The 10,994-nt window shown below is 58.5% G+C and overlaps 3 protein-coding genes across 3 annotated transcripts; all 3 read right to left on the minus strand.

Annotated features, from left to right (window-relative positions):
- Positions 1–416: 416 nt before the first annotated feature.
- On the minus strand, positions 417–1,533 carry LOC121860654 (MAGE-like protein 2). The gene is made up of 2 exons (XM_042357917.1): positions 1,067–1,533; positions 417–621 (listed from the first exon to the last, which is right to left on the minus strand). The coding sequence occupies exons 1-2, from the start codon at positions 1,531–1,533 to the stop codon at positions 417–419; spliced, it is 672 nt and encodes a 223-aa protein (XP_042213851.1).
- A 2,127-nt stretch (positions 1,534–3,660) lies between these two features.
- Positions 3,661–4,993, minus strand: LOC121860655 (basic proline-rich protein-like). Its single transcript, XM_042357918.1, has 2 exons — positions 4,527–4,993; positions 3,661–4,081 (listed from the first exon to the last, which is right to left on the minus strand). Exons 1-2 carry the CDS (start codon positions 4,991–4,993, stop codon positions 3,661–3,663), a joined length of 888 nt encoding a protein of 295 aa, XP_042213852.1.
- Positions 4,994–5,295: 302 nt separating this feature from the next.
- On the minus strand, positions 5,296–9,353 carry LOC121860656 (basic proline-rich protein-like). Its single transcript, XM_042357920.1, has 5 exons — positions 8,887–9,353; positions 7,937–8,440; positions 7,094–7,636; positions 6,259–6,743; positions 5,296–5,870 (listed from the first exon to the last, which is right to left on the minus strand). The coding sequence occupies exons 1-5, from the start codon at positions 9,351–9,353 to the stop codon at positions 5,296–5,298; spliced, it is 2,574 nt and encodes an 857-aa protein (XP_042213854.1).
- Between the last annotated feature and the right edge of the window lie 1,641 nt (positions 9,354–10,994).

Below are 10,994 nucleotides of genomic sequence, written 5' to 3' on the forward strand. Positions count from 1 at the left end.
ATAACAATAGGGGAACAGAGTGTTCAGTCAGCACAACACTCTTGTGATTTCCTGTTGGATATTTATTTTTACATGTTTGTGATGTGATGATACTGGAAATGTGATGGGCAGTGTTTTTTGCGTCACTCCAGTGATCTAATTAGGGGACAATCCCCCTAGTGCCCTAAAGGGACAATTGCTAGCTGGGGCCCTCCATTTGCCATATTATGACGCCGTAGGAACTGCGAGTATTGATGTACAGGGTCCCTCCATTGGCGGGGTTTTCAGAGCTGGTGGCGGTGTTCCTCCTGTGTGGCATCTCCAGGGGCCACAGGACAGGGGGCAACAGGGACCTCTTCAAGGTGGTGCGCCCCAGGGGCCCTCTAGGGGCAGCACGGCCCTTCCAGGGTGGCAGGGCCTCAGGGCTCAGGGGTCCACTATCGAGCTTCCCTTTGGGGGCTTTTCCAGGGCCCCGGCGCCAGGCCCTCGCAGGCCTTTCGAGTCCCAGGCGTGGTAATCCACAGGGGCCCTCCTAGTAGTGACGGGGGCCTTCCAAGAGGCGGTAACGACTCCAAGGGCCCTCCCTTGGGCGACAGCGACCCCAAACGTCCTCCTAGGGGTGGTACCTCTCCCAGGGGCCCTCTAAAATGTGTCACACATAGTGCATAAGTCCAGTAATCACTTACTTAACTGTGATTGGTGGATAAACAACCAAATAACAGCCAATAGGGGAACAGAGTGTTCATTCAGCACAACACCCCATCTTATGTTTTTCTGTTGGATATTTATTCTCCTTTACATGTTTCGTGATGTGATGATACTGGAAATGTGATGGGCAGTGTATTTATTTAACGTCATATCTCCCAGTGATCTAAATAGTGGGAAAACAAGTACCCCCTATGGCCCTAAAAAGACAGTGCCCCCTGGGGCTCTCCCATTTGCTGTACCAGTTGCAGCTCCCCTATGGGCCCCCTGAGGGGTATCGGTGTACACAGGGTCCCTCCCATTGGCGCCCAGGGGACTTTTCAGAGCCGGTGGCGGTCCCAGTGTACCTTCCATGTGTGGCAGCATCCCCAGGGGCCCTTACAGGGACGGGGGCAACAACAGGGACCCTTCCAAAGGTGGCAGCGCCCCAAGGGGCCCTCCTAGGGGAGACGGCGCCCGCAGGGGCCCTCCCAGGGGTGGCGGAGCCTCCAGGAGCCCCACAGGGTTGGCAACTACCCCAGGTTCCCTTTCACGGTCTTTTCCAGGGGCCCTGGCGCCCACAAGGGCCCTCCCAGGGGTGGCAGAGCCGTCAGGGTCCCTCCCAGGGGCGTCATAATCCACAAGGGCCCTCCCAGGAGTGACGGGGGCCCTCCAAGAGGCGGCAACGACCCCAAGGGTCCTCCCTTGGGCGACAGCGCCCCGAAGCGTCATCCCAGGGCCGGTGCCGCCCCCAGGGACCCGCCCAGGGCCGGTTGAGCCACCAGGGGTTTTCCCAGAAGCGCCGGAGCCCCTAAAGGCCCTCCCAGGGGTGGCATTTCCCCCAGGGGCCCTCTGACAGGTGTCATACATAGTGGATAAGTCCAGTAATCACTTACCTAACTGCGATTGGTGGATAAAGCAACCAAATAACAGCCAATAGGGGAACAGAGTGTTCAGTCAGCACAACACCCCAACTTATGTTTTCCTGTTGGATATTTATTCTCCTTTACATTTTCATGATGCGATGGTACTGGAAAGGTTATGGGCAGCCTATTTATTATCACCATATCTCCCAGTGATCTAAATAGTGGGTAAACAAGTACCCCCTAGGGCCCTAAAGGGACAGTGCCCCCTGGGGCCCTCCCATTTGCCATATCAGTTGCAGCGCCCCTAGGGGCCCCCCGAGGGGTATTGGTGTACACACGGTCCCTCCATTGGCGCCCGAGGGGACGTTTCAGAGCCGGTGGCGGTCCCAGGGTACCTCCCATGTGTGGCAGCTTCCCCAGGGGCCCTTGCAGGGACGGGGGCAACAATATGGACCCTTCCAAAGGTGGCAGTGCCCCAAGGGGCCCTCCTAGGGGAGGCGGCGCCAGCCTGAGGCCGTTTCAGGGGTGGCGGGGTCTCCAGGAGCTCCACAGGGACGGCAATGACCCCAGGCTTCCCCTTCTGGGGCTTTTCCAGGAGCCCCTGCGCCCACAAGGGCCCTCCCAGGGGTGGCGGAGCCGTTAGGGTCCCTTCCAGGGGCGTGGTAATCCACAGGGGCCCTCCCAGTAGTGACGGGGGCCCTCCAAGAGGCGGTAACGACCCCAAGGGCCCTCCCCTGGGCGACAGCGCCCATAAGCGGCGTCCCAGGTACGGTGGTGCCCCCAGGTGCCCACCCAGGGTCGGTTGCGCCGCCAGGGGTTTTCCCAGAAGCGCCAGCGCCCCTAAGGGCCCTCCCAGGGGTGGCACCTCCCCCAGGGGCCCTCCAAATTGTGTCATACATAGTGCATAAGTCCAGTAATCACTTACCTAACTGTGATTGGTGGATAAAGCAACCAAATAACAGCCAATAGGGGAACAGAGTGTTCAGTCAGCACAACACCCCAACTTATGTTTTCCTGTTGGATATTTATTCTCCTTTACATTTTTCATGATGCGATGGTACTGGAAATGTGATGGGCAGTGTATTTATTTATCACCATATCTCCCAGTGATCTAAATAGTAGGAAAACAAGTTCCCCCTAGGGCCCTCCCATCTGCCATATCAGTTGCAGCGCCCCTAGGGGCCCCTCGAGGGGTATTGGTGTACACACGGTCCCTCCCATTGGCGCCCCAGGGGACGTTTCAGAGCCGGTGGCGGTCCCAGTGTACCTCCCATGTTTGGCAGCATCCCCAGGGGCCCTAGCAGGGACGGGGGCAACAACAGGGACCCTTCCAAAGGTGGCAGTGCCCCAAGGGGCCCTCCTAGGGGAGGCGGTGCCAGCAGGGGCCCTTTCAGGGGTGGCGGGGCCTCCAGGAGCTCCACATTGACGGCAATGACCCCAGGCTTCCCCTTCTGGGGCTTTTCCAGGTGCCGCTGCGCCCACAAGGGCCCTCCCAGGGGTGGCGGAGCCGTTAGGGTCCCTTCCAGGGGGGTGGTAATCCACAGGGGCCCCCCCAGTAGTGACGGGGGCCCTCCAAGAGGCGGTAACGACTCCAAATGCCCTCCCTTGGGCGACAGCGCCCCCAAGCGTTCTCCAACGGGAGGTGGCGCTCCCAGGGGCCCGCCCAGGGCCGGTTGAGCCGTCAGGGGTTTTCCCAGAACAGCCGGCGCCCCTAGGGGCCCTCCCAGGGGTGGCACCTCCCAGAAACCCCTCTGAAGCCTCATACGCAGTGCATAAGTCCACGTAATCACTTACTACTTCGCGGTTGGTGGATAAAGCAACAAATAACAGCCAATGGAACAGGTGTTCAGTCAGCACAACACCCCAACTTGTGATTTCCCTGTTGGATATTTATTCTCCTTGCATGTTTGACAGTCACACGATGATCCTGGATATGTGATGGGCAGTGTATTATTTATTTAACGTCATATCTTGATGATCTAAATAGTGGGAAAACTCATTACCCCCTAATTTTCGTGGACGGTGCTGGCTGGGGCCCTCCCATTTGCCATATCCCAGTTTGCAAGCGCATGGAGGGAACCCCCAGTCGTGATGTACCTGGGGTCCCTCCATTGGCGCCCAGGGGGACTTTTCAGAAACTGAGTGGCCGGGCCCCAGTGTGTACCTGTGTGTGGCAGCATCCCCAGGGGCCTTGCAGGGGACAGGCAACAACAGGGACCCCCTTCAGTGGCAGCGCCCCAAGGGGCCCTCCTAGGGGAGGCGGCGCACGCAGGGGCCCTTCCAGGGGTGGCGGGGCCTCCAGGAGCTCCACAGGGTTGGCCACTACCCCAGGCTTCCCCTTCAGCGGCTTTTCCGGGGGCCCCGGCGCCCACAAGGGCCCTCCCAGGGGTGGCGGAGCCGTTAGGGTCCCTTCCAGGGGCGTGGTAATCCACAGGGGCCCTCCTAGTAGTGACGGGGTCCTTCCAAGAGGCGGTAACGACTCCAAGGGCCCTCCCTTGGGCGACAGCGACCCCAAACGTCCTCCTAGGGGTGGTACCTCTCCCAGGGGCCCTCTAAAAGGTGTCATACATAGTGCATAAGTCCAGTAATCACTTACTTAACTGTGATTGGTGGATAAACAACCAACTAATAGCCAATAGGGGAACAGAGTGTTCATTCAGCACAACACCCCATCTTATGTTTTCCTGTTGGATATTTATTCTCCTTTACATGTTTCGTGATGTGATGATACTAGAAATGTGATGGGCAGTGTATTTATTTAACGTCATATCTCCCAGTGATCTAAATAGTGGGAAAACAAGCACCCCCTATGGCCCTAAAAAGACAGTGCCCCCTGGGGCCCTCCCATTTGCTGTACCAGTTGCAGCTCCCCTTTGGGCCCCCTGAGGGGTATCGGTGTACACAGGGTCCCTCCCATTGGCGCCCAGGGGACTTTTCAGAGCCGGTGGCGGTCCCAGTGTACCTTCCATGTATGGCAGCATCCCCAGGGGCCCTTACAGGGACGGGGGCAACAACAGGGACCCTTCTAAAGGTGGCATCGCCCCAAGGGGCCCTCCTAGGGGAGACGGCGCCCGCAGGGGCCCTTCCAGGGGTGGCGGAGCCTCCAGGAGCCCCACAGGGTTGGCAACGACCCCAGGTTCCCTTTCACGGTCTTTTCCAGGGGCCCTGGCGCCCACAAGGGCCCTCCCAGGGGTGGCAGAGCCGTCAGGGTCCCTCCCAGGGGCGTCATAATCCACAAGGGCCCTCCCAGGAGTGACGGGGGCCCTCCAAGAGGCGGCAACGACCCCAAGGGTCCTCCCTTGGGCGACAGCGCCCCGAAGCGTCATCCCAGGGCCGGTGCCGCCCCCAGGGACCCGCCCAGGGCCGGTTGAGCCGCCAGGGGTTTTCCCAGAAGCGCCGGAGCCCCTAAAGGCCCTACCAGGGGTGGCATTTCCCCCAGGGGCCCTCTGACAGGTGTCATACATAGTGGATAAGTCCAGTAATCTCTTACCTAACTGCGATTGGTGGATAAAGCAACCAAATAACAGCCAATAGGGGAACAGAGTGTTCAGTCAGCACAACACCCCAACTTATGTTTTCCTGTTGGATATTTATTCTCCTTTACATTTTTCATGATGCGATGGTACTGGAAAGGTTATGGGCAGCCTATTTATTTATCACCATATCTCCCAGTGATCTAAATAGTGGGAAAACAAGTACCCCCTAGGGCCCTAAAGGGACAGTGCCCCCTGGGGCCCTCCCATTTGCCATATCAGTTGCAGCGCCCCTAGGGGCCCCCCGAGGGGTATTGGTGTACACACGGTCGCTCCCATTGGCGCCCGAGGGGACGTTTCAGAGCCGGTTGCGGTCCCAGTGTACCTCCCATGTGTGGCAGCATCCCCAGGGGCCCTTGCAGGGACGAGGGCAACAATATGGACCCTTCCAAAGGTGGCAGTGCCCCAAGGGGCCCTCCTAGGGGAGGCGGCGCCAGCAGAGGCCGTTTCAGGGGTGGCGGGGTCTCCAGGAGCTCCACAGGGACGGCAATGACCCCAGGCTTCCCCTTCTGGGGCTTTTCCAGGAGCCCCTGCGCCCACAAGGGCCCTCCCAGGGGTGGCGGAGCCGTTAGGGTCTCTTCCAGGGGCGTGGTAATCCACAGGGGCCCTCCCAGTAGTGACGGGGGCCCTCCAAGAGGCGGTAACGACCCCAAGGGCCCTCCCCTGGGCGACAGCGCCCATAAGCGGCGTCCCAGGCACGGTGGTGCCCCCAGGTGCCCACCCAGGGTCGGTTGCGCCGCCAGGGGTTTTCCCAGAAGCGCCAGCGCCCCTAAGGGCCCTCCCAGGGGTGGCACCTCCCCAAGGGGCCCTCCAAATTGTGTCAGACATAGTGCATAAGTCCAGTAATCACTTACCTAACTGTGATTGGTGGATAAAGCAACCAAATAACAGCCAATAGGGGAACAGAGTGTTCAGTCAGCACAACACCCCAACTTATGTTTTCCTGTTGGATATTTATTCTCCTTTACATTTTTCATGATGCGATGGTACTGGAAATGTGATGGGCAGTGTATTTATTTATCACCATATCTCCCAGTGATCTAAATAGTAGGAAAACAAGTACCCCCTAGGGCCCTCCCATCTGCCATATCAGTTGCAGCGCCCCTAGGGGCCCCTCGAGGGGTATTGATGTACACACGGTCCCTCCCATTGGCGCCCCAATGGACGTTTCAGAGCTGGTGGCGGTCCCAGTGTACCTCCCATGTTTGGCAGCATCCCTAGGGGCCCTTGCAGGGACGGGGGCAACAACAGGGACCCTTCCAAAAGTGGCAGTGCCCCAAGGGGCCCTCCTAGGGGAGGCGGTGCCAGCAGGGGCCCTTTCAGGGGTGGCGGGGCCTCCAGGAGCTCCACAGGGACGGCAATGACCCCAGGCTTCCCCTTCTGGGGCTTTTCCAGGTGCCGCTGCGCCCACAAGGGCCCTCCCAGGGGTGGCGGAGCCGTTAGGGTCCCTTCCAGGGGGGTCGTAATCCACAGGGGCCCTCCCAGTATTGACGGGGGCCCTCCAAGAGGCGGTAACGACTCCAAATGCCCTCCCTTGGGCGACGGCGCCCCCAAGCGTCCTCCCAGGGGAGGTGGCGCTCCCAGGGGCCCGCCCAGGGCCGGTTGAGCCGCCAGGGGTTTTCCCAGACCAGCCGGCGCACCTAGAGGCCCTCCCAGGGGTGGCACCTCCCCCAGGGGCCCTCTAATAGGTATCATACATAGTGCATAAGTCCAGTAATCACTTACCTAACTGTGATTGGTGGATAAAGCAACCAAATAACAGCCAATAGGGGAACAGAGTGTTCAGTCAGCACAACACCCCAACTTATGATTTCCTGTTGGATATTTATTCTCCTTTACATGTTTCGTGATGCGATGATCCTGGATATGTGATGGGCAGTGTATTTATTTAACGTCATATCTCCCAGTGATCTAAATAGTGGGAAAACAAGTACCCCCTAGTGCCCTAAAAGGATAGTGCTAGCTGGGGCCCTCCCATTTGCTATATCAGTTGCAGCGCCGCTAGGGGCCCCCCGAGGGGTATTGATGTACACAGGGTCCCTCCCATTGGCGCCCAGGGGACTTTTCAGAGCTGGTGGCGGTCCCAGTGTACCTCCCATGTGTGGCAGCATCCCCAGGGGCCCTTGCAGGGACGGGGGCAACAACAGGGACCCTTCCAAAGGTGGCAGCGCCCCAAGGGGCCCTCCTAGGGGAGGCGGCGCACGCAGGGGCCCTTTCAGGGGTGGCGGGGCCTCCAGGAGCTCCACAGGGTTGGCAATGACCCCAGGCTTCCCCTTCTGGGGCTTTTCCAGGTGCCGCTGCGCCCACAAGGGCCCTCCCAGGGGTGGCGGAGCCGTTAGGGTCCCTTCCAGGGGGGTGGTAATCCACAGGGGCCCTCCCAGTAGTGACGGGGGCCCTCCAAGAGGCGGTAACGACTCCAAATGCCCTCCCTTGGGCGACAGCCCCCCCAAGCGTCCTCCCAGGGGAGGTGGCGCTCCCAGGGGCCCGCCCAGGGCCGGTTGAGCCGCCAGGGGTTTTCCCAGAACAGCCGGCGCCCTTAGGGGCCCTCCCAGGGTGGCACCTCCCCCAGGGGCCCTCTAAAAGGTATCATACATAGTGCATAAGTCCAGTAATCACTTACCTAACTGTGATTGGTGGATAAAGCAACCAAATAACAGCCAATAGGGGAACAGAGTGTTCAGTCAGCACAACACCCAACTTATGATTTCCTGTTGGATATTTATTCTCCTTTATGTTTCGTGATCATTGATCCTGGATATGTGATGGGCAGTGTATTTATTTAACGTCATATCTCCCAGTGATCTAAATAGTGGGAAAACAAGTACCCCCCTAGTGCCCTAAAAGGACAGTGCTAGCTGGGGCCCTCCCATTTGCCATATGAGTTGCAGCGCCGCTAGGGGCCCCCGAGGGGTATTGATGTACACAGGGTCCCTCCCATTGGCGCCCAGGGGACTTTTCAGAGCTGGTGGCGGTCCCAGTGTACCTCCCATGTGTGGCAGCATCCCCAGGGGCCCTTGCAGGGACGGGGGCAACAACAGGGACCCTTCCAAAGGTGGCAGCGCCCCAAGGGGCCCTCCTAGGGGAGGCGGCGCACGCAGGGGCCCTTCCAGGGGTGGCGGGGCCTCCAGGAGCTCCACAGGGTTGGCCACTACCCCAGGCTTCCCCTTCAGGGGCTTTTCCAGGGGCCCCGGCGCCCACAAGGGCCCTCCCAGGGGTGGCGGAGCCGTTAGGGTCCCTCCTAGGGGCGTGGTAATCCACAGGGGCCCTCCTGGTAGTGACGGGGGCCTTCCAAGAGGCGGTAACGACTCCAAGGGCCCTCCCTTGGGCGACAGCGACCCCAAACGTCCTCCTAGGGGTGGTACCTCTCCCAGGGGCCCTCTAAAAGGTGTCATACATAGTGCATAAGTCCAGTAATCACTTACTTAACTGTGATTGGTGGATAAACAACCAAATAACAGCCAATAGGGGAACAGAGTGTTCATTCAGCACAACACCCCATCTTATGTTTTCCTGTTGGATATTTATTCTCCTTTACATGTTTCGTGATGTGATGATACTGGAAATGTGATGGGCAGTGTATTTTTTTAACGTCATATCTCCCAGTGATCTAAATAGTGAGAAAACAAGTACCCCCTATGGCCCTAAAAAGACAGTGCCCCCTGGGGCCCTCCCATTTGCTGTACCAGTTGCAGCTCCCCTATGGGTCCCCTGAGGGGTATCGGTGTACACAGGGTCCCTCCCATTGGCGCCCGAGGGGACTTTTCAGAGCCGGTGGCGGTCCCAGTGTACCTTCCATGTGTGGCAGCATCCCCAGGGGCCCTTACAGGGACGGGGGCAACAACAGGGACCCTTCCAAAGGTGGCAGCGCCCCAAGGGGCCCTCCTAGGGGAGACGGCGCCCGCAGGGGCCCTTCCAGGGGTGGCGGAGCCTCCAGGAGCCCCACAGGGTTGGCAACGACCCCAGGTTCCCTTTCACGGTCTTTTCCTGGGGCCCTGGCGCACACAAGGGCCCTCCCAGGGGTGGCAGAGCCGTCAGGGTCCCTCCCAGGGGCGTCATAATCCACAAGGGCCCTCCCAGGAGTGACGGGGGCTCTCCAAGAGGCGGCAACGACCCCAAGGGTCCTCCCTTGGGCGACAGCGCCCCGAAGCGTCATCCCAGGGCCGGTGCCGCCCCCAGGGACCCGCCCAGGGCCGGTTGAGCCGCCAGGGGTTTTCCCAGAAGCGCCGGAGCCCCTAAAGGCCCTCCCAGGGGTGGCATTTCCCCCAGGGGCCCTCTGACAGGTGTCATACATAGTGGATAAGTCCAGTAATCACTTACCTAACTGCGATTGGTGGATAAAGCAACCAAATAACAGCCAATAGGGGAACAGAGTGTTCAGTCAGCACAACACCCCAACTTATGTTTTCCTGTTGGATATTTATTCTCCTTTACATTTTTCATGATGCGATGGTACTGGATAGGTTATGGGCAGCCTATTTATTTATCACCATATCTCCCAGTGATCTAAATAGTGGGAAAACAAGTACCCCCTAGGGCCCTAAAGAGACAGTGCCCCCTGGGGCCCTCCCATTTGCCATATCAGTTGCAGCGCCCCTAGGGGCCCCCCGAGGGGTATTGGTGTACACACGGTCCCTCCCATTGGCGCCCGAGGGGACGTTTCAGAGCCGGTGGCGGTCCCAGTGTACCTCCCATGTGTGGGTCCCAGCGCAGTGGTGCCCCAGGTGCCACCAGGGTCAGTTGCGCCAGGGGTTTTTACCAGAAGCGCCAGCGCCCCTGAGAGCCCTCCCAGGGTAGCACCTCCCCAGGAGCCCTCAAATTATGTCATACATAGTGCATAAGTCCAGTAATCCTTACCTAACTTTGTGATTGGTGGATAAAGCAACAAATAACAGTCAATAGAGACAGAGTGTTCAGTCAACACAACACCCCAACTTATGTTTTCCTGTTGGATATTTATTCTGCTTACATTTTTTTTCATGATCGATGATACAAATGTGATGGGCAGGTATTTATTTATCACCATATCTCCCAGTGATCTAAATAGTGGGAAAACAAGTACCCCCTAGGGCCCTCCCATCTGCCATATCAGTTGCAGCGCCCTAGGGGCCTCGAGGGTATTAGTGTACCTGCAGTCCCTCCCATTGCGCCCAGGGCGTTTCAGGAGCTGGTGGCGGTCCCAGTGTGCCTCCATGTTTGGCAACTCCCTAGGGGCCTTACAGGAGCAGGGGCAACAACAGGGACCTTTAGGGTGGCGGTACCCCCAAGGGGCCCTCCCAGGGGAGGCTGTGCCAACAGAGACCCCTTTCCAGGGGTGGCGGGCCTCCAGGAGCTCCACAGGGACGTGGCGGCCCCAGGCACCCTTGCAGGGGCTTTTCGGGTAGCTGCGCCTGGGGCCTCCAGAGTGGCCAGGGAGCCGTTAGGGGTCCCTTCAGGAGGTTTAGCAATCACAGGGGGCCCTCAATGACAGGGGCCCTCAAGGGGGCAGTAACGACTCCAAAATGCCCTCAACAGGCCCCCCTAATGATCCTCCCGGGAGGTGGCACTCCCAGAGCCACTTAGGGGCGGTTGAGCCGCCAGGGGTTTTTCCCAGAGACAGCCCGGCGCCCTTAGAGGAAGAAGCCCCTCCCAAGTGCTTTACTCCCCAGAGACCCGCAAAGTGTCATACATAGTGCATAAGTCCAGTAATCCACTTACCTAGCGTGATTGGATAAAACAACAAATAACAGCCAATAGGGAACAGAGTGTTCAGTCAACTACGACACCCCAACTATGATTCCTGTTGGATATTTATTCTCGCCTTTACATGTTTCGTGATCTTGATAATTTACTGGAAATGTGATGGGCAGTGTATTTATTTATCACCATATCTCCCGGTGATCTAAATAGTGAAAACAAGTACTAGAGAACATCATCTGCCATATATGACATAACT

Source organism: Homarus americanus, unplaced genomic scaffold (genome assembly GCF_018991925.1).
Source record: "Homarus americanus isolate GMGI-L3 unplaced genomic scaffold, GMGI_Hamer_2.0 scaffold7772, whole genome shotgun sequence".
Classification (NCBI taxonomy): Eukaryota; Metazoa; Arthropoda; class Malacostraca; order Decapoda; family Nephropidae; genus Homarus; species Homarus americanus.

Excerpts from the sequence above, each read along its gene's own strand:
- LOC121860654 (XM_042357917.1), bottom strand. The coding sequence starts at position 1,533 with ATGTATGACACCTGTCAGAGGGCCCCTGGGGGAAATGCCACCCCTGGG. Across the intron at positions 622-1,066 it reads CTGTTGTTGCCCCCGTCCCT|AGGGCCCCTGGGAGAGGTAC; the intron begins GTAAGGGCCCCT and ends GACACATTTTAG.
- LOC121860655 (XM_042357918.1), bottom strand. The coding sequence starts at position 4,993 with ATGTATGACACCTGTCAGAGGGCCCCTGGGGGAAATGCCACCCCTGGT. Across the intron at positions 4,082-4,526 it reads CTGTTGTTGCCCCCGTCCCT|AGGGCCCCTGGGAGAGGTAC; the intron begins GTAAGGGCCCCT and ends GACACCTTTTAG.
- LOC121860656 (XM_042357920.1), bottom strand. The coding sequence starts at position 9,353 with ATGTATGACACCTGTCAGAGGGCCCCTGGGGGAAATGCCACCCCTGGG. Across the intron at positions 8,441-8,886 it reads CTGTTGTTGCCCCCGTCCCT|AGGGCCCCTGGGAGAGGTAC; the intron begins GTAAGGGCCCCT and ends GACACCTTTTAG. Across the intron at positions 6,744-7,093 it reads GCCAATGGGAGGGACCCTGT|AGGGCCCCTGGGGGAGGTGC; the intron begins GTACATCAATAC and ends GATACCTATTAG.